Source organism: Tachysurus vachellii, chromosome 11 (genome assembly GCF_030014155.1).
Source record: "Tachysurus vachellii isolate PV-2020 chromosome 11, HZAU_Pvac_v1, whole genome shotgun sequence".
NCBI classification, from domain to species: domain Eukaryota; kingdom Metazoa; phylum Chordata; class Actinopteri; order Siluriformes; family Bagridae; genus Tachysurus; species Tachysurus vachellii.
The window spans coordinates 3553352-3575697 of record NC_083470.1 but is presented as its reverse complement, the minus strand read 5'-3'; the positions used below and the strand labels follow the sequence as shown (position 1 = coordinate 3575697).

The 22346-nt window shown below is 39.9% G+C and overlaps 1 protein-coding gene and 2 long non-coding RNA genes across 3 annotated transcripts; 2 read left to right on the top strand and 1 right to left on the bottom strand.

Annotated features, from left to right (window-relative positions):
- Window positions 1–2994: 2994 nt before the first annotated feature.
- On the top strand, window positions 2995–14578 carry mecp2 (methyl CpG binding protein 2). Its single transcript, XM_060881433.1, has 3 exons — window positions 2995–3102; window positions 12022–12366; window positions 13188–14578. The coding sequence occupies exons 1-3, from the start codon at window positions 3071–3073 to the stop codon at window positions 14395–14397; spliced, it is 1587 nt and encodes a 528-aa protein (XP_060737416.1). The 5' UTR covers window positions 2995–3070; the 3' UTR covers window positions 14398–14578.
- LOC132853577 (uncharacterized) lies at window positions 12221–20595 on the bottom strand. Its single transcript, XR_009649183.1, has 3 exons — window positions 20410–20595; window positions 14568–14690; window positions 12221–12358 (listed from the first exon to the last, which is right to left on the bottom strand). It is a non-coding gene; the product is annotated as an uncharacterized LOC132853577 (long non-coding RNA).
- Window positions 17651–20770, top strand: LOC132853578 (uncharacterized). Its single transcript, XR_009649184.1, has 2 exons — window positions 17651–19073; window positions 20508–20770. It is a non-coding gene; the product is annotated as an uncharacterized LOC132853578 (long non-coding RNA).
- Window positions 20771–22346: the final 1576 nt, after the last annotated feature.

Genomic DNA, 22346 nt, shown 5'->3' with positions numbered 1-22346 from the left:
CTCCGGGTACTCCGGTTTCCTCCCCCGGTCCAAAGACATGCATGGTAGGTTGATTGGCATCTCTGGAAAAAATTGTCCATAGTGCGTGAGTGAATGAGAGTGTGTGTGTGTGTGTGTGTGCGCCCTGCGATGGGTTGGCACTCCGTCCAGGGTGTATCCTGCCTTGATGCCCGATGACGCCTGAGATAGGCACAGGCTCCCCGTGACCCGAGGTAGTTCGGATGAGCGGTAGAAAATGAGTGAGTGAGTGAACTCAGGATATAATAGAATTCCCCTGTAATGTGACTTGGGGGCATCAGCCATCAGGATTTGTCAACAATAATGAAATGGTGTTTTAAATGATCCTGTGGCCTGATGATTTGTCCCATAAGTGTTGTGGTGTTGAGATGATGATGCAAGCTGGGTATCAACGTACGCTTGATCAATGAAATATGATGTTTCGGGGAACCTCCGTCCAATCGTTTTGACTGAGATGGAAACGGAAGTGAGATTAATGATATATAAAGCCAAAGTAATCATGAAGTAAATATTTTCTAGGTAAAAAAAAAAAATTTATTTTTTTTTTATAATTTGAGAACAATAATAATAATATAAAAATAAATGAATTGGATAATAATAAATAAAACATAAAAGGTTTATTTAACAAAAAAAGGGTTGACAAACCGGATAATTGTTGATCTGGTGAAACTTTCTGTAAGGAGATGTTGGTTTCACATTTATGATAGAGGACTTTAGGATTACTATTTTTTTTCTCTGTAACACGATAAGCTGTGTTTTTTTTGTTGGTTACCTTACAATAAAATAGAAAAGCTGGTGAGTGAATGTTTATAGCTGCTATAACATAAGTGCTAATAACAACTACTTCAGTTGTAGGATTACTTTTTTAAAACGTAACTATAAACCATTCAAATGGTCACTGAGTTGAGAAGCATGTACGCTGTAATTGTGAATGTGTGTGAAGGTAAATTTAAAATTGTGTAATGGGCCTGAGGGAGATATTACAGAGTCATTGAATGGGAAACGGAGTGGATTGCACAAATAGTAAGTAGGTTATTTCAGATGCTGCTTAAGGGAATACAAATAGCAACACTGAAATCTAAACGATTGTTTTGTTGGACCAGAGGAAATTACCTGTAAATGAAGACTATAAGAGTAAATAAATAAAATATTGTGTTTTGCTTTTTAGTAAAAGCAGTGAACCCCATACAGAGTGTTGATTAAATCACTCTGGATTTTGTATATCTGGGAAATGGATACTGTTATTGTTACAACCTTTTAATTTAGTTAACATCTATGCACCATAGTCTAAAGAGGAGTAGGCAAGGTTTTAATTTCACTGCAAACTGTATACTGTATATAACTATATACGTGACAAATACAATCTTGAATCTTTACCAAGCAGAGAGTTGTTTTAGAGGAAGGCGAACTCAGCTAATCTGGGACAAATCTTTAAAATATTGACTTCTCTAATGTTTTCTGTCCTCCAGACTATAGCTGAGCATGATGCATTAAGGATTTCTAAAACTCCCAAAATATTATATTAAAAAAAACCACACACATTATAGAGCTATTTGCTCCTTGAGGAAATGTGCTCTCTGGCAAACTGTTCTGAAATAAATAATTGTAATAAAACTCTTAAGAATGTTGTATAGGAAAATAATCATCCGTCCGGTTTAATGTGTTACACCAATATGGTACACAATACCTGAGCAATCCATCACTAAATAGCCTTATTTTTCTTATGTTTAGTTTGCATACACTATTTCCTTACTCTCCACAAAGACACAGGTTGTATCTGTTTGAATAAACTCTTGTCTGTGTGGAGTTTTGCATGTTCTCCTGTACCTGTTCCATCCCACCTTCCACAAACATGCGTTTAGGTGTTTGTGTGCATGTGGGTTCATATGAATTTGACCCTGAGCAGGATAAAGCTCTTTATTAAACCTCCAGTTTCCTTGTTCTTCCACATTCTCCTGTTCCATCGCACCTTCCATAAACATGAGTTTAGGTGTTCCAGCATCTCATACAGGTTTGTATTCCAACCTCCCACCCGGTATTCCTGGGATAAGCTCCGGTTCCACTGTGACTCTGAGCAGGATAAAGCTCTTTATTAAACCTCCAGTTTCCTGGTTCTTCCGCATTCTCCTGTTCCATCCCACCTTCCACAAACAGGAGTTTAGGTGTTCGTGTGCATGTGGGTTCATATGAATTTGCCCTGTAAAGGACCAGCATCTCATCCAGGGTGTATTCCTGGGATAAGCTCCGGTTCCACCGTGACCCTGAGCAGGATAAAGCTCTTTATTAAACCTCCAGTTTCCTGGTTCTTCCGCATTCTTCTCTTCCATCCCACCTTCCACAAACATGAGTTTAGGTGTTCCAGCATCTCAACCAGGTTTGTATTCCAACCTCCCACCCGGTATTGCTGGGATGAGCTCCGGTTCCACCCTGACCCTGAGCAGGATAAACCTCTTACTGAACATTAACGAAAGAGTAAACGATGTTTCGACCTTGCGTTTCAACCCCACAGAGCGTAAAAAGCCTCACACGCCTGACTTCGACCGTCTGATACGTTCGTTCTGAGTCGGTAACGAGTCTGTCGTTAGTTTACCGGCCCTATTTTAATACTCTTCTTAACTGTGATATGAACACTATGAGTAAAAAAGCATCACTAATCAGCATCATTAAGGATCCTGCCATATGGTCACCATGATATTGAAACACATGTTGTGTGACTTTGTGACTAGATGGGAGAGAATTAGGAAGCAAACACACAACAAATGAGTCAGTAGAAGGACGCCGACGCCGTGCTGTACACTTTATTTGTGACGTGCACCGCAGTGTCCCTCACGAGGCCTAGACATTCTTCTCCGATGATCTTTACCTTCCTCTGTGTTCTCGCGAGAGGAGCTGAGACGCGTCGTTAAGCCGGAGCGGAAATCTCGCGAGATTTCGGACGGCTTCGATGGTGTAGTAGAGGGTGAGGAGGGTGAGGAGGAGGAGGAGGAGGAGGGGGCGCTCACAAAGATGTTGCGTGATTTTTTTGGAAATTTATTTATTTAAATAAAAAAAAATGGCCGCCGCAGAGAGCGGAGAGGAGAGACTGTAAGTGTGAATGGCTATGTTCGTGTTGTAATGTTGTGGCGAATTCAAACCGCTATGGCGTATTTATCGCAGCTAACCATTATTGTGTGTGTGTGTGCTGACAGAAAAAACGTTAGCTTGCTAAGTCCGTTAGCTTTAGCGTTAGCATTAGCTTGGAATAACGTCACTTGTATTTCCCCCCATTGCTGTTCCCCCAGATCATGGATGAACTCTTTTAGCTTGCTCGCTAACAAGCTAACTAGCTAGCTAGCTAGCTACAAGGAAGGAGGTGTGTGTTTGTGTGTGCGCGCCTGTGTGTGTGTGCGTGTGTGTATATATATATATTTATATATATATATATATATATTTATTTATGTGTGTGTGTGTTTGTGTCATTTTCTGACGTTGCTCTGAACTCCTAGCTAAGCTAATATCCCATTTAATGTGCAACACTACAGCAGCTTCCTGTCGCTTATCTGATATTATTTTGTTTACATCCTGAACTCTGCACATTTATTTAAACGGCTGTCAAAAACACCAGGCGGTTAGAAGTTAGCTGGCTATGAAGCTAAGTGCACAGCTGCATGCTGGAATTACATTTTGTCCCCAAAACCTGTTTTAGCTCGTCTGCTGTGATTATTGTGCAAGGTTTGTTTATGTTGCTGTTCATCCAACTTTGCGCATGCAAGTTAGTTAGTTAACAGTACGGTTTCATATCGAGCTAGCAATTTCAAGCTCACTGTTTTTTTTGGAGATGTTTTTGTTTCAAGTGTCCCTGGAATTAAAAACTGGTGTTTTCAGAAATATCTCGTACTACCTGTGTCTTGGTGTTCTGGACCATATTCTATAGTAATATAGCTAGACAAAGAAATAGCTTTCAATTCAATGTTATACTTCTGGACATTTTTTTTTTTTTTGATGATTCATCCTGTACTTGCATTGTGGTCATCCAATTAAATTGTCTCTAGAATGTTTATGCCCTGCCCCTTATGAGAGGGGACGATAATGATATTTTTGCGATACAGCATCACGAAATGAGCGTTGCCTGAATGTATGTTTACGTTTCGACGTGTGACATATGTTTATGTGATCCGTTCGGACTCTACGTAGAAATAGAAACGATTGTCTGGATGACATTTGGGGAGTGAGTGTGTTTGTGTGAGTGTTTGAGTGAGTGAGTGAGTGTGAGTGAGTGAGTGTGAGTGAGTGAGTGTGAGTGAGTGAGTGAGTGAGTGAGTGAGTGTGAGTGAGTGTGTGTGAGAGTGATTTTAGCATCATGACTTAATTGCAAGTCGAAATGCTTCCAATCGTCCCTTACAGGATTTTTTAAACTTCCAGCTTCTTATTGCAGCCGAATAGAAAAAAAAAAAAATTCTTAAACTGCAATGATTCTTTTTATATATGTGAAACATGATTTATTAATAAAAAAGTATTAAAGGTGTTAGAAAAAGTTTAAGTCGCTATGAAACATGACTTCTGGTCCAATAGGCTTGTTTGTGTTTGGATGCTCCTCCTGTCAATCTTTTTATTATCGTCGAACCCATCTAACTGAAAGACTAATCATACCCAGTGACCTGTTTTTCTTTATTAAATTCATTTATCTTCTCATCATTTAGGACAAAGTGGAAGCTACTTTAAAAAAAAGAGTTTTTGATTAAGTGTAAATATTCTACATGTCATATAATAAAAGCACTATGTTTTGACAGATAGGATTATGTTGTATGTATTATTCGATGTGGAAAAATATCAAATAGCGGGCATCATGTCACATCGTATCGATCGTATCGTATCATATTGTTTACAGCGTAAAACGTGAGTTTTTTCGAGCTGTTTGTCTTACACACGGAGTCAGTAATATCGTAGTGTAATACTTACAAAAAATTAACATCATCGTGAGATCATCGTTGTCACCCATGGCTCAAACTAAATGAAGGAGATTCTTCCTGCTTCCTCCACAGCAGGAAGAATCTTGTTCTCATGGTTTCTAGCTAGTTCGTGAAGCTACTCGAGAGAGACTTTGTTCAGACTTTAGGGTGTGGCGTATCTTCAGCATGTTTGGCTGTCGTGCAGATCAGACGATTGTTTCAGTCGGCGTTCCGCTATCGGTGTGACGTCGTGTTTTTGAAGTTATTGCGTCAAAAAGTGAAATGAAATTAAAGTTGAATTAGGACATGTGGGTGTGTGTGTGTGCGTGCGTGTGTGACAGCACGAGGCACTACCATATTAAACAGACATGTCATATTAGACAGATTTCTTAGATTTAGGCTTGCTTCCTGTTCATCGCTAACATTTCAGCTGTGTGTCGTGTGTGTGTGTGTGTGTGAGATGCGTGCTGGGGATTTACCCAAACTACATGAAATGAAATCATCCTGTTTGTAAGTGCAATGCATTTGGGATTTCCAAAACCTCCCATAACGCATGTATGTGAACGCGTGCAGGAGATTTTCTTTCAGAGATCATTGAAATAGGAAGAGTAGAGTGCAGTCAGACTGACCTGATGTGACCCGTGTGATGCACTCACTCACTTACACACACACACACACACCCACACACACACACACACAGTGCTGCTGAGTTCCTTCCCTTTCTGAGTGTGATGGCTGGCTACATTTGCTTTATGAATTTTACAGTGTGACTACAACGAGGCAGAAAATACATGCATGATGTTTTCCTACAGGTTTAAAAGGTGTTTTTTTGGACTCTCTCTCTCTATATCCCTTGCTCTCTCTCTCTCTCTCTCTCTCACTATCCCTTACTCACTCTCTCTCTCTCTCTCTCTCTGTATCCCTTACTCTCTCTCTCTCTCACTATCCCTTACTCACTCACTCTCTCTCTCTCTCTCTCTCTCTCTCTCTCTCTCTCTCTCTCTCTCTCTCTCTCTCTCTCTCTCTGTATCCCTTACTCTCTCTCTCTCTCTATCCCTTACTCTCTCTCTCTCTCTCTCTCTCTCTCTCTCTCTCTCACTCACTCTCTCTCTCTCACTCTCTCTCTCTCTCTCTCTCTCTCTCTCTCTCTCTCTCACTCACTCACTCACTCACTCACTCACTCACTCACTCACTCACACTCTCTCTCTCTCTCTCTCTCTCTCTCTCTCTCTCTCTCTCTCTCTCACTCACTCACTCACTCACCCACTCACTCACTCACTCACTCACTCTCTCTCTCTCTCTCTCTCTCTCTCTCTCTCTCTCTCTCTCTCTCTCTCTCTCTCTCTCTCTCTCTCTCTCTCCTCTTTACAATGTTACTCTTCCTGTATGCCGGACAAACTTTTCTTTCACAGCTCCTGCTAGGAAAGACTGATCCCGTGCTTTTGTTATGATGAATCTATAGAACTCTTAATCAGTTTTTTTTTATTAACTTATTAAGAACATTACACGCTTTTACTCTGTGGTGGATTGGACGAGACCTAATATCTAACATCACTCCGGAGTGTCGGAAAAGTACCACATATAGGCCCGAGTGAGGAATATTTCTGAGGTATTAAGCGCATTACAGGCGTGATGCCGACTGGTTTGCGTCAGCGGATCGGACAGAGGAAGCACAAATCTGATCTAGGATCGCTCCAAAAAAATATGGTTACTGCAACAGAAAAGAAATAAAACACTCTCTGGTGTGCTTCTAGAGAAAAATGACAGGTTAATGTGTCCCCACCCTATTTTACAATAAGTACTGAGGTGTTTTATTTTTCTTAAACCACAGCAATTTGACAATTGGCTTAATTGTTATCAATTAAAGTATGACACGTCATTCTTTTTTTTTAATCCATTAATAGTTGTCAGTTCCTATTTCGGAAAACCTTTATAACCGAAATGTTATAAAGTGCTGACGTACCGGTTTATTTTGTTCCGTTTCTACTTTATTGTATCCAATTTGCGTCTTATTTTTTATTCCTTTATCTTTATATTTATTCTTTACCTTAGTGTTAATTGACCATTATATAAAGGGCAGTCATAAAAAGCATTTCACTACGTGTCCAATTGTGTATGAATTTGGAATTTGACGCTGGCGACTCGGAATATCGGACCAGATGTTACTATACAAACGTAAACAGAGCTGCTGTTATAGAAAGTTCCTCAACTTCTGTTCATCTGACACACATTCTGATGCTGTGATGGATAAAGAAAGGAAAAATCACAGGGTTCTGATTTGGATTGGATGTGGGGTTTCTGTATCTTAGTGTCAGAACCGTTCAGAAGCGAACACACGGGCTTATTCCCGCTTTCGACAATTTTTTCCCCCTTAGACATAGGCTGATAAACTGAGCCAAGGGAAAGAGCTGAAGCTTTGTGGAAATGTTATGGGTTCTGGAGATTTGAATGTGTGAATTTTATGCAAAAAAAAAAAAAAACCAGCAAACTCGAGTATCGGTTTTGTTCTGATTGATAAGAAAAAAGAAAATTACAACGCGTGTGAAAGCTCTCTGTTTTGTGCTTGAGCGTTTAGACACGTCTCTACACTACCAAAGCGTGTAGTATTTAATTATTCATTTGTTCAAACGTTTAAGCGGCATAACAAGGCGTGGATCATGTTTGTAAAGCACGGCACTGGAAGGCAGCTCATCGCGCACACAGGTTGTTGTGCGCGATGACCACAAGGACGTTTTTCCTGCTTTCAGTATTCGTTCAAACGTCTTTATCACAAAGCAGACGGAGATGACTTGCTTGAAAAGGGGAGGGAAAAAAAATCATGTAGTGAACCGTGATGTTTGTCTTGCTAAATGGGAAAAACAAGACAGTAGAGACGGTTCATCACGCCCCGTCTTCGTCCTTTTAGCATTTTTGGATTCGAGTGAATTTATGAATTTACTCCGTGACAACGAAACGTTTCGGGTTGTAAAAGTGTGTCTGATGGGGAAACAGTCGGCAGTTTCATGTCGTGCTGCTCGGATCAGGTGATTTCCAAGTTTACTGCGCTTTCATTTTTGCTCACAGACTAACAATCCTGTATCCATGCTACTTCAATTTGGTAGTTGTGCTTTTTATTTACCCTGATTTAAAATAAATAAATAAATAAATAAATAAATAAATGGCTTTAAAATTCCACAGATTTTTTTTTAGGTATACTGCAAATAGATCATTCGAAAATTTAGGAAGATTTCTACACACTTTTACACTTGGAGACTTTTTTTCATGATACTAAGATACTCACGTCGGCTGATGTTTATTAAATCAGTTGACTGTGATCAGTCACAGTTGTACTACGTGTTCACTACAGTTGTACTACGTGTTCACTACAGTGGTACTACGTGTTCACTACAGTGGTACTACGTGTTCACTACAGTTGTACTACGTGTTCACTACAGTGGTACTACGTGTTCACTACAGTGGTACTACGTGTTCACTACAGTGGTACTACGTGTTCACTACAGTTGTACTACGTGTTCACTACAGTTGTACTACGTGTTCACTACAGTTGTACTACGTGTTCACTACAGTGGTACTACGTGTTCACTACAGTGGTACTACGTGTTCACTACAGTGGTACTACGTGTTCACTACAGTTGTACTACGTGTTCACTACAGTGGTACTACGTGTTCACTACAGTGGTACTACGTGTTCACTACAGTGGTACTACGTGTTCACTACAGTTGTACTACGTGTTCACTACAGTTGTACTACGTGTTCACTACAGTTGTACTACGTGTTCACTACAGTGGTACTACGTGTTCACTACAGTGGTACTACGTGTTCACTACAGTTGTACTACGCGTTCACTACAGTGGTACTACGCGTTCACTACAGTGGTACTACGCGTTCACTACAGTGGTACTACGCGTTCACTACAGTTGTACTACGCGTTCACTACAGTGGTACTACGCGTTCACTACAGTTGTACTACGCGTTCACTACAGTTGTACTACGCGTTCACTACAGTGGTACTATGTGTTCACTACAGTGGTACTACGTGTTCACTACAGTGGTACTACGTGTTCACTACAGTTGTGCTACACATCCCCTGGTGTTCAAATAGTGCAACTGCATTAACTGTATAATTTATAGAATAGAACGGCAATTCCCAAAATGCACCACTGCGATGTTGTCACAGTGTCCAGAGTCACAACATACTATACTGTTAAACACCAGTCTTAAAAGCTGTTGTTTCTGTAGTAACAACTAATTTACCCAGATTTGTATGGCAAACACTAAGGCTGGGTGGTATGATGATGTAATAGCCATACACTTTTCTGAGATCTTGCTATATCTTTTAGCAATATATAAATAATAAAAAAAAAATACCTTGACCTTAAAAATTGTAAATATAGTGTAAAGATTTTTTTTATTGATAAATAATTAAAAAACATTTAATAAGAGAATAAAAAAAGAATTTCAAAAATACATTTTATAATAAAAAAAATCGAAAGTTTTTTTATAGAGCAGTACTACAGTAATGTTGTTGAAACGCACCTATATCGTATATATAAAGGAGATGTTTATTTAAAGTTTATTCGGTGTGAGCACTTTGTATCAGTCCGATTAAGCAGTAACTACAGTGAGAGAGAGAGAGAGAGAGATAGAGAGAGAGAGAGGCGCTTGTAAGGGGAATGCCTTATACTAAATATAACTAAACATATAAAAAGTATGATGTGTCATTCTTTAGTTAATCAAGAGTTAATGGATTAACTGCTGTGGTATCACAGTAGGAATAAATCATTTACAGTAATTGTGTTTGATCACACAACCTCCCGGTTGATTATTTTCCTGTAGCAGCGCATCCTGAAGGTGTCACCTGATTTTGCGATGATGTATTATGAAGCTAAAACCCTGAATCTGAGAACAGGAACAGGACCAGGCAGCGAACGTGGTGTTAAGATTAGACGTTTCCTCATTTCTCTTCGCTTGTGTTGATTAAATTTTTAACAAAATAAACGGGTTGTCGATCGCAGAGTTAGACTCCAGACTGAGTGAACAGCCTATGGGATTACTGCAGGAGTATTATAGGCCTGAATGGGCTTTTCTTTTTCACAGTTAGCGTCAGTCGTGGTGCCAAGTAGGAAGAGGATCTGAGGCTCTAAGGTCGTTATGCCGTTCACCATCGTGGTTGCTGTGTTCGATTAATATTAAGATATTTACTCTGTCTGGTAACACGGCTCAGACGTTTAGCTTTAAGCCAGCAGAGGTTTATTCCTCAACCTTTGCACCCTGCACACATACGATATACGTCAGTATTCATGATCATCGTTCACACCGGAAAATATCAGTAGAGATGGAGAGTTTGTCAGGAAAGTAGCAAGTACTTTAGAATTTATTTTATTCCCTAAAATACTAGCGAAAAGGACATTATTTGTAACAGTTGTCATGTTTATAATACTTCACTTTAACGTGTAAGGAATTAAACGTTCGAGTCTGTTGTTTTTGGAAAAATAATCGACAGCAGGACGGCGTGACGAGGGCCAAAGCAGAGCCTCCGACCCGAAGCTGAATACTTTTCCAATAACAGCATATTTTTTGCAATAACAGTTTTTTAGTTACAACCACACAAATTTGCCTTTTTAAATTAATTAAGGAAATAAGGAAAATCACACTTATCTGCTTATAGTTACGCACAAGGTTGTGAAAGTTCAGAGAAATTAGTTATTTCCTGTTCTCATTTACAAGATAGCAGCTATATACAGACGCTCCTTCACCCCCCTTTCTCTCTCTCTCTCTCTCTCTCTCTCTCTCTCTCTCTCTCTCTCTCTCTCTCTCTCTCTCTCTCTCTCTCTCACTCTCTCTCTCTCTCTCTCACTCTCTCTCTCACTCTGTCACTCTCTCACTCTCTCTCTCTCTCACTCTCACTCACTCTCTCACTCACTCTCTCTCTCACTCACTCTCTCTCTCACTCACTCTCTCTCTCTCACTCTCTCTCTCTCTCTCTCTCTCTCTCTCTCACTCACTCACTCTCTCACTCACTCTCTCTCTCTCTCTCTCTCTCTCTCTCTCTCTCTCTCTCTCTCACTCACTCACTCACTCACTCTCTCTCTCTCTCAAGTAGGAAGACAAAAAAATGCAGCTTCTTGTGTTCCAGAGAAACCACAAACCACAGTATCTTATAAATTTTCCCTTGTCAGGAACAGCTTTACCATTGACAGTCAAAAAGTGCTACCGCTAGTTTTTTAAAATTAATTAGCACCAAAATCAAGCATTTAACAGCATTTTGGCCCGAAAAGCATTTTGGCCCGAAAAGGTTTTAAATTGATCTTAGGCTAAGCTTTTAGTGCAAATTGCTGATTCTGGGAAAAATTTCAGGGAAAACAAAAGGTTCATCCATTTTTTGTCATAAATACCAGCGTCTGATAATTATTTGTTGTTGTTGTTGTTGTTGTTTTTTTTTTTGCATTGTTGTGGATTTTTCTCCTCCGCAAAAAACAACAACCAACCGACCCCAAAAAAGAAAAGTGCAACAACAACAACAAAAATATCTAGGCCTCGAAACTACAGTGGCCACAAAAGGGCCAGCAGAAGCCTTGAGGGAGATTCCAGCAGCACTTTCACTCATCAGTAGGTGCAGTAATCTCGCCCTCGCACAACAGCTGGGGAATCTTCACACTCCACCCAAGCGAGATGGAATGAAGCGGCTGGTGATTTCCCTGCACTTCGCCCGATTGCAACTTTATGCTGTGTCAATGTTTCTGATTTTGATCATGGAAAAAATAGCATGTTACATTTCCACCAGCAAAAAAAACCTATGCTGAAAATTGGAGTCACAGATTTTTACACCCTGATTTCTTTTCCAGCATTTCTTTTCCAGGCTTTGGCACCTCGACCATTTTTTTCTTGCTTACAGTGCAGGTGGTGCTGATGATGTGATAACAATTACATGATTTTTATATATAATCTGGAGTCATAACTGTGTAGTAGGTTTGCAGGAGGACAAAACAGCGTACTGCATGTTTTATTTCTGAGACGATTGCGTGTTTTATCTGACTCGATGTCACTCCTGTTGTGTTGTGTTGTGTTGTGCAGAGGTGATGGAAAGGGGGAGGATCAGGAGGGTTCTAAAGAAGCAACTCAAAAACAGAAGAAAAGCAAAAAAGAGCAGGAACACGATGTGGAGAGAGTCGAGCCTGCCGTCGCGGAGGGGGGTGACGGACAGCGGGTGGAGGCGGGCCAATCCGAGCCTTCGGCCCCTGAATCTGCTGCAGCCCTCGGCGCTCCTGAAGCTTCTTCCTCGGCCAAGCAGCGGCGGTCCATCATCCGAGACCGCGGGCCTTTGTACGACGACCCCTCACTGCCTCAGGGCTGGACGCGCAAACTCAAACAGCGCAAGTCGGGACGATCCGCCGGCAAATTCGACGTCTACCTGATCAAGTGAGTAGTTCACAGTCACAGTGACATCGCAGTAATTCGTAACAGTTATCACCACTAACTTTTTAATGTCCTGCTGCTGGTTAAAATGTTGCTTAATCATAACAAGCTCACGTAACAGAATAAGATGATGTTTTGGCATGAGAAAGTATACAGAACGTTGAGGTTATCATAAACCGAGATAAAACAAACAAATGTTGTTGTGGTTTTGAAAGGTCAGACTTGCCTACAAATTCCAGGTTAGCTTTGGTTAACTTGGCAAAGATTTTTTTTCTTTTTGTAGGTGAGATAGAGAAGTGGAAGTGTGACGTCGTGATGTGGGTTAGATAAGGTTTCCTGGGCTCTGGAGTGCAGTTTGAGAGAGTGTCTGGGTGACTTCATGCACTATAGTGCACAGAAAAACACTTCTGCGTGTTTTAAATTTGTTTTTTTAAATTTTTTATATTTACTCACTTACTTAAAAGAGAAATCTTGTGCTGGTCCATCACCTGGGAGATGCATGTTTTAATCTAGAGCTCCGATTGAGATACAGGATGCAGTACACAGAGTTGAATAATTCAGTGGTGTGAATGTGAAGTGGTGTGAAATGTTCGACTGGCCACTTTGACATGATGGGCAGCTGAATAATACACATCCTGTGGGAGTTTGTGAGTCAGCATGGACCAGTGCTTCCCAGTTCCCACACCATCTCTATTAAAAAAAAAAATGCTTGACTTTGAAGAGATTTACAGCATGAGAAAAAAATCATTAGCTTTTTTTTTTTTTAAACTGTCTTTGTCATCTGTCTTTAAAATGTAGGAAACCTTTTCTGTTTGTTTTTCCAGCCCAGAAGGGAAAGCCTTCCGTTCCAAAGTGGAGCTCATGGCATACTTCCAAAAGGTGGGCGACACCACCACAGACCCAAATGACTTTGACTTTACGGTCACGGGCCGTGGGAGCCCATCGCGCAGGGAGAAAAGACCGCCGAAGAAACCCAAAGTGGCCAAGCCGACCGGTCGAGGGAGGGGCCGGCCGAAGGGCAGTGGTAAAGTACGGCAGGCCACAGAGGGTGTAGCGGTGAAACGTGTGGTAGAAAAGAGTCCGGGCAAACTCCTTGTCAAGATGCCATTCGTGGCTCCGAAAGTGGAGGCGGGATCACCCTCAGGGCAAGTCCCCATTGTCAAACAGCGCCCAGGACGCAAGAGGAAAGCGGAGAAAGAGCAGCCAAGCATGCCAAAGAAACGCGGCAGGAAGCCAGCCGCTGCTTCTCAGTCTGTGGCAGGAGGGACGGGCTCAAGTGCAGCTTACGCTGCTGCAGCTATCGCGTCATCGGAGGCCAAGAAGAAAGCGCAAAAGGAAATGGCAGCCAAGCCTGTGCAAGAAAAGGCGCTTCCCATCAAGAAGCGCAAGACACGGGAAACTATGGAGGAGGCAGAAGGGTCCACAACGACCACACCCGAGGCACCGAGCAGCATAGCAAAACGACCTGCAAGTCAAACGGCGCCCTCTTCTGGAACGGAGTCAGAAACAGGACAGAAGCTTCACAAGCACTCAAGCCGTAAGCATAAGGAAGCAACGGATTCAGGAAACGGCAGCAGCAGTGGACCAAAGGTCCACAAAAAGAGAGATCAGCGTGAGCAACAACTGAAACACCTCCACCATCACCATCATCACCACCATCACCAACACCACCTGCCCCTGATGGAGCCGTCCATCTTCACCCCGCAGGCTCACCAGCTTTCCCTCGGCCACTCCATGCACGGAGGACCCCCAGTGGAGAACGAGCCCCAGGACTTGAGCACTTCCAGGTCGAGACAGGAGCCGCTAGCCTGCAGGGAGGAAGCCCGGACCGACAGCCACGTGGTTAGAGACACTTCAGGCAAGATGGCAGCAACAGAGTTGCGAACCCAACAGCAGCAGCAGCAGCAGCAGCATGGCACTGTGACGGGGGATGGAAAGGAACTGAGAGACATTGTTCCTCCTTCTGCCGTTCCCAGGCCGAGTCGAGAAGAAACAGTCGAGTCCAGGACGCCTGTGAGCGAACGCGTGAGCTGAAGGATGTGACTGACATTCAGACTAACTGACCAATCAGCAGCAATGGCTGTGTTCTCACGCAGGAATAGAGGCACTCACAGGGGGAGGAGTTTTTTTTTTTTTTTTTGTTTGTCTGTTTTTCTGTTATTTTTAAAACAACAATAATGGAAAAAATCTGTAAATGTACTTACAAAAGGCAGCTGTTGTGTCGAGTGTCGTGAGTTTGGATGCAGAGCGATGATGCAATCGCTGACGTACCGCTTCTGAACGAATTCTCAGTTTCCTTTTCGTTTGCCCAGTTTCATTTTATCGTTCTATTAATATAGAAATCATAGGAACCATGTGTTATTGCTTCATTAGAGCTTCTAGGAATATAACAAGACACTGAGACAGTAACGGATGCACAAGTAACACTTCACCGGGAAGCTGATTTACAACTAATCCTTTCCCTGCCGACTGCAGACGCCTCACAGACGTGTTAGAATCAAGGGGTTGATTTGACATCACAACCCTCCTTTTCTTCATATCGTAGATGTTACCGTTAGAACAAGGCGGTCTTGTTATCTGCATGAAGAGTGTAAGTTCTTTATAAAATAAAGGCCACGCTTCATGGGGGGAAAAAAAAAAAACTAAATTGCAGCACTTGTACCTAGTCGATCATGTTTTAAATAAGAAAGGCTAATCAAACCCTTAGAAACAGTTTATGGGGATTATTATTATTATTATTATTTTTTTTTTTTTTTAATCAATCATGCTTTGCGATGGCTGATTGAGTTCAGAACACGAACGTCTTTCTGTCATCCCTGCATTTTAATCAGCGAGACGTAGAGAGGAATGTTTGAGGACCGAGTAACGTGATTAACCTCGCCATCTGTTACGGCGGTGCCGGCTAGCAGCGGACTGATATACGGTAGTAATACAGTAGGAACGGTGTTCACAGTTATACCGCTTCTTCTTTTGGGGGGTGGAGGGGGGGTGGTGGGGGTAAGCACAAACGGATTCATGAATGAACGCCGAAAGCACAGTTTAAATAAGTGTGTGAAAGGAGAACAACAAAAAAAAAAAAAAAAAAAAAAGGAATGAAATTCCAAAGCAGCGCTTTCTAACATTTTCTTCCTCTTCTTTATTTTTTTCCCCCCTCCTATTTATATTTCTAGCTTTTTTTTCTTTCTATAAACAAAGTGAAATTGAAAACAGCAGCCTTGTGTTTCCTCAACACATCAGAGCAGACAGTGTAGCCGTTTGCGTTTTTTTTTTTTTTTTTTGTTTTCCTAATTGTCATAGCGAAGGAGCACAAAAAGGGAAGCGGATGTGAACAGAACAGGGGACGTACGTGCTATATTTACTAGACTTCCTCTCGTAAGACAGCTGCGACGGTTCACGCGGGATGTTTTTTTTTTTTTCCCACGTCGACTCGATCCGGATCTTGACAGTAAAAGTAAACACTCTTTCTGGAGTTCGGTTGAGGGAAAGCGACGACAGTTTCCGCATTAATTCTGTTTTATGTTTTAATTTACGTTGTAACGCGCCGTTGTAATACGCCGATGAAACGTCTGGATTTTACAGGGTCGCCGTAGTTTTTATAGAGCTGTGAAAACGGCTTTAAAAAAATGAGCGTGGGAAACGAATTAGAACGTATCAGATATTCACAAAATTTGCAGATTTCTTTTCCCGATTTTAGGTTCAGATCGCTATCCATCAACTATATTTTGATATATTGCATGTGGAAGATAGTCGAGATAACCGGGCCTCCCCTTTTTTTTTTTTTTTTAAGTCACATGAAGTCACGCATTTCTGTTTCACGTCCCTTTTTTTAATCTCCTTTTAGACTGTAACGCAGTTTGCAGACTCACAGGGGATGTGACGTGTATCCTTCCTCATTTCATTCCTTTGAGTGTTTTTCTTCTCGCCTGTCCTGTAAAACCGTACGGTACTGACGCAAAGACGTAGGCACTCCGTGTACAGAGGCGTATTGGGAGAAGATGCCATGACTGTAGGCTAATCTCATCCGTTTTATTTAAATGCATAATAATGGCCAATGATGTACAAGTGGAGGCTATTATGAGGAGTTGTGAACTCCTCTCATATCGTATGAAGCATTGCTTTTATGGCAGTGGAAATGTTTTAATTGGTAATATGTTTATAGACATATTCCCCGCAGGAAGCCTTCTGGATGAGGAGGATTGCTAGTCGTTTAAAGTGTTTGTTTCAGGGAAGAGCACTCTTCGGGTTTCTATGTCCTTGACTGATACTTTCCCTGCCTTAAAAAGTCAGAACAGAGAGCGCTCCACGTGTTCTTCGTTTCTTGTTTAACTCTGAATCCGCAGATACTTTTTTTTTTTCTGTAGTGTTTAAAAACGAGAGCTACTCACAAGTCAGGTTTATGAAGTGTGCTTTAGGATAGCGAGTGTTTCCTGATGTGCTGTTTTAAAGATTGTAGATTAATGAACTTTTCCTTTCTCTAGCTGACTGTGTAGATCGGTTTAAGGGGGGGAAATTAATTATTTAAAATAAATAAGTAAATAAAGTTTTCATTAGTGTCTACCGCTTGTTTTGTCCCTTTCGTCGCATACAGGTCAGCATACGGAAGTCATACGTGGCGCTCGACAGTCCTCGTCCTTTAGCCTCCTCTCCGCCTCGACCCTCGCCAGCGGGGAAGGGGACACGGAGAAACTAGAGCGCTCGCGCTCTAGGGATAAAGGGCTATGAAATAATCTCATAAAAAAGAAAGCAAGTTTCGAAGGCATTCACAGGTGCGTTCGTTACGGTTAGCCGCTTGAGGTCCGATCATTGATGTCTCGAGCATCTTCAGATCCCACTAGCTCTCTCTGTTCCAGCAGATCACACACACACAAAAAAAAAAAAGATACAGGATGTACAATGCATGTGACCTGCAGGATCAGAGACCTAAAACTTAACCAGCGGACAACGACGCCTACTCATGACCTACATGTGATAGGTGGCGGCGTCGAAGTCGTCCCTGGTCTGACTTCTCAGAGCGGGGAGGCTTGAGGACTACAGTGTTGAGTAAGCAAAAGTACAGAATCATTTAAACAGCAGTGTTTGTGGCTCTACGTTAAAGTAATGTGTAAATATCAACAGCGGCGGCTCGCACCAGAACGGGCTGTGCCTTCGTTTCCGGATTCTGACCAAGGGGGCCTTTTTACTTTTATCCCATCTGAGCAAAACAAGAGGTTAAATCGATATGGGCTTTTTTTTTGTATTTATTTATTACATTTTTTTTTTTTTTTTTTTTTTTTTTTTTTTTAAAGCAGGATCTCCATTAATCTTTGCTGTACCACTTATTTTCCATTATCTGGTCATGTGGTGTCTGTAGAGAATAATCTTTCACTTACACGCTGATTTCTACTGTTTGTAGAATGCCCACTGTAAAAAAAAAATAAAATAAAATAAAAATAAAAAAAAAAAGTCAAACAAAAAACAATAGGAAACCATGAAGAAATGACCTTTATTATATCTGTTTTGTGCCTCTGGCAGACGAATATGCTATGGAATGTCCTCGTGTCCCTGTAGCCAAAATCTACACGCTATGTACGTGAACATGTATCAATATGCATGATTGCCATTAGAGGTTAGTACATTGCTTGCCCTTTACTATTCTACGTAACGAATTTTTTTTTTCAGTTTGTTTGTTTTTCGTTTAGTTTTTTTTTTTTTTTTTTTTTTTTGTTTTTTCCTTTCTGGATCACTCCTCTCCGAGAGCCGGACAAAAAGTCTTCGAGCGCAGGATTCTCACTCAAAACACCTGAACATGGCTGTATACAGCGAAACTACAAGGTCCCTTGTACGTATGTTCGTGAACTTCGATTAATAAAAAAAAAGAAGAAAAAAAAAGAAACAAAAACCAAACAAAAAAAAAATAAAACAACTTCAGTTAAGTTGGACAAGAATAGTTTTTACTTTCTTCACTTTTTTTTTTTTTTTTTGTTATTTTTTTTCTTTCTCTATTCCAGCTGATTACTTAGATCTGAGACGACGGTTACGCATGGGCTCCTAAAGCTGTTCCTTCTTAAAACGTCCCTGATGCTGTGGCAGACCTATTCCGACTAAATTATTATTTGTGGATTTTAGTGTGTTTTTTTTTTTTTTTGTTTTGTTGTTTTGTTTGTTTTTTTTTTTTTCCTCTATTTTTTAAAAGAAGCCAATGTTAAGCGTAGACTATTTTACCTTAAGAGCAATAGTTATATTAAGTAGATCTTATTTGCGTTTATTTTTTATTTTTATTTTTTTTTTCCTTTCTCGTGTCTTTAGATTGTGTACGATGTTATATATTTGGGAAAAAAAAAAACAAAACAAAAAAAACAAGGTGAAATAAAGCTGAATTATAAGGAATGCCTGAAATACAAATTCTAAATATAGCACTTGAGATAACAGGAGAAAGGAGAATGAAGGTCAAATAAAACCACACGTTCAGCTTCAAGTCTTCATCGGTAGAACATTCATGGTCTATTTAACATAGTCTTGTGCCTTGAAGTTTCAGTAATAGAACTTTATACGGTAGTTGTATTTTTATTCTGAGTCCTGTGTTTGCCTCTTGTTGGTATTCAGTGCTTTGGCTGTGTTGGGGATTTCTAGAGACTGATGATATGTTTGTCTTGTTTTATTTTCGTACAGGAAAAACCACGTTTGGAATAAATTAGGACAAATTTACCTGGGCAATATTGACTGTGTAGAAGGTAATAGGATACCGGTATTATTATTATTATTATTATTATTATTATTTTTCATCCCTGCTATGTTGAATGTGTCGCTTGTTGGATGAAGTGTATTTGTCTGGAAATGTTCTCCATTTTCCATTTTAACGTGAGAAGTTATTTGTCATGAGATTTTATATATATGTATATATATATCATGAGATTTTATATATATATATATATATATATATATATATATATATATATATATATATATATATATATATATATATATATATATAAACGCCTGCCTCAAACGGTATCTTCCAAGCACCATTTAGCATTTTCTGAAAGGAAAAGTTTAACATTATGTTCATTACGACTTACGTCTTGATGAATTAAAGACCTGCACTTTATAAAGTATGTTTCCTGGCAGGATGCCCATTAACTTTTTTTTTTCTTTTTGGTTGTTTTTTTTATTGTATGTATTTTCTACCGTTGTCCGAAGTCGCTGTTTTATTTTCCTATGTTCTGATTTTAGTTTGAAATAAAAGGGATGGGTAGTACTATGTATCTAAAAGGTATATTATTTTAACCAAACAGTCCTACAGTCTAGGTGTCAGTGGTTCCTCACCATTTGCCAAGCTAAGTCCTTGCCTTCCTAAAAGTGAAAAAAAAAAAAAGTATAGTTTGTGTCTACTTTTATAGTACTGTGTTACTGTATTATTTGTTTGCCGTATGTAACAGATACACAACAGTAAACAACATTTACCTTCTGTTTGTCTAAAACGTTTATTTCACTCACGTTCTAGATTTGCGCTGAGGACGTAAAGGTCTTTTAAAAACTTTTTTCTTTTTTCTTTTTTTTTTTTTAAAGGCAGAAGGGAATGATTTGAGGTGACGATTTGCTACAGGTCGACGTTATAAAACGTTCAAATTCAATCACGCAAACAGTTTTCCTTCGTGCTCAAAAGTTTAGGGTTCAGCGCAGCTTGAATGAAAATACAACGGATCGTACGGCGCAGTCCGAACAAAGAGGTCCGAGAGAGCTTTAGATCCTGTTTTGAATCATTTTCAAAAACTTCTGAAATTTTATTTACGGTTGATATCATCAACGACGACATGAATGAAATGTAGGTTCTTAAAAATATTTTTTAAGTACTTGCTACATCAGGGCATAGCAGTTAGCTCTGGGGATTTGGGGGTTCGAGTCCTGACTATGCACCTGTGTGGGCAGAGTTTGCATGCTCTGCCCGGGCTTCGGGGGGGATTTCCTCCTCAGTCCAAATACATGTGCTGTACGCTGATTGGCATCTCTGATTGGCTGATTGGCATCTGTAGTGTGTGTGTGTATGCAAATGTTCAGGGTTTTCCCCACCTTGTGCCCAGAGTCACTGGGGATAGCTCCTTGTCTGCGACCCTGTGTAAGCGCTATAGAAAATGAATGGATATGTCCTTCTTTTGCTTTAATGACAGCGTGCACTTGTGTGCAAACCACGATGCTGGATGATTTCCAATCTGAATGAACAGGTGCTTCCACTGAAGAGATAAGACACGAGGAAAATGTAAGCTTGTGTGCAAAGAAGTTATTATTGTCAACATATTTAAAAAATGCTTACATTTAAACAGTAACCTAGTAAATGTGCAGAATCATAAACAACCTTTCTGTTTTCCAAATGGAGGAAAAATCCATTTTTGTTTGGAACCTGTTATACAATTAAAGAGGTACAACAGTTTAACTGCCTGAATAATTTAGGTATAAAAGTTTAAACGATTCTTTGACACCATTTTGTTTTCTTTTTAAACATTTAAAGCCGAATGAAGTAGTTAATTCTTTTAACAAACCTGTCCCTGTCCCAATTACTGACATGACCTGAAAGCGTTCAAGAACAGAGACGATCAGTGGTTTCCAACAGTCACTGTTATCGCACGGCAGTCGCTTCTGCCGGGTGGTTTTTTTTGTTTGTTTCTTTGTTTGTTAGACATTTAACTTTAACAAATAGGTTAAAAACGAAAACAGTGCTGATTGACCCGTAGCTCTAATACACACTTGCAAATTTGTGACATGACCAATCATAAAAACATACAAAAGAAAAAGTCGAACACAGTTTACTGAGCTGAAACGTGGTTAGTGTTTATGACTAATAGAACATCTCAGACATATATACATGTGTGTATGTATATATGTCTGAGATGTTCTGTTAGTCGTAAATAAATAAATATATATATATATATATATGTAAAATGTGTGAATGATTGTGGAAATGAACAATAGCATATTATATATTTTTTATACATAGTGTCACAGTAGGAATCACAAGCCATCATTAGTAAAGTTATAATATTCAAATACATTATCAATATAATAAATGTTTTTTGTTTTTCAAATAAATTGGATATTTTATAACAGTTAATACAGCCCCGAACAGTTTTAGATAAAGACCCAGCGATAAGACAAAGAAACATCGATGTCATGGAATAAAACACAGTGAAGAGTAACAGACCACATCACTCATCCGGGGATCTACAGTTTTCATCAAGCTGAAATCTGTGTAAGAATTTGATGTGCTGTTGTGGGAGGTAGGAGTGAAAAATACACTCGCATGATCAACTCTGATGGGAGCATTTAAATATGTGTGTGTGTGTGTGTGTGTGTTTAATAAAAGATGATTTATAAAAACCCTTATGGCCGATTCCCTCTCCAGGAATTTTCTTCAGAGGAAGTGCAGCACAGATCATTAAAATTATAAACTAGGACTTTATTATTACCTTAAACATTCTCTATAGCTTTTAGTTTAGTTTACTTTGATGTTCATACACTTGATGAACAGGTCATTTTATCATCTCCCATAAACCAGAGAATTTATTTTCTAAAGTAGGTTAAATATTTATTGTTTCATGAGGATTCACTTGTGATCCCAGTCCAGCATTGCTATCACTTTTTATTTATTTATTTTTAACACTGACTCTCCTGGTTATCTAAACAAACATGTTATCACTCTAAATCAGTCTCCAGTTTTTAAGGAAACCAAAAAGCTCAGAAGTCCCAGAAAGGGCAGAAGAAGCCCCTACTCGACCATAACTGCTAATTAAAACAAATCCTGGCTATTAAACTGTGGACTGAATTCCTGCTTTGGTAGAAATAAATTGTTCATTTGAAATGAAAGTATATGATTGTGGAAATGAACAATAGCATAAATATTTTATTTCCTACCATAAACTCATATATTACGTTTTTGTGTTTCACTTTGCAACATAATATAATGACAGCATTTCTTTCATCAGTTTTCCAGGAAGGCCTGCGTGATACTGATT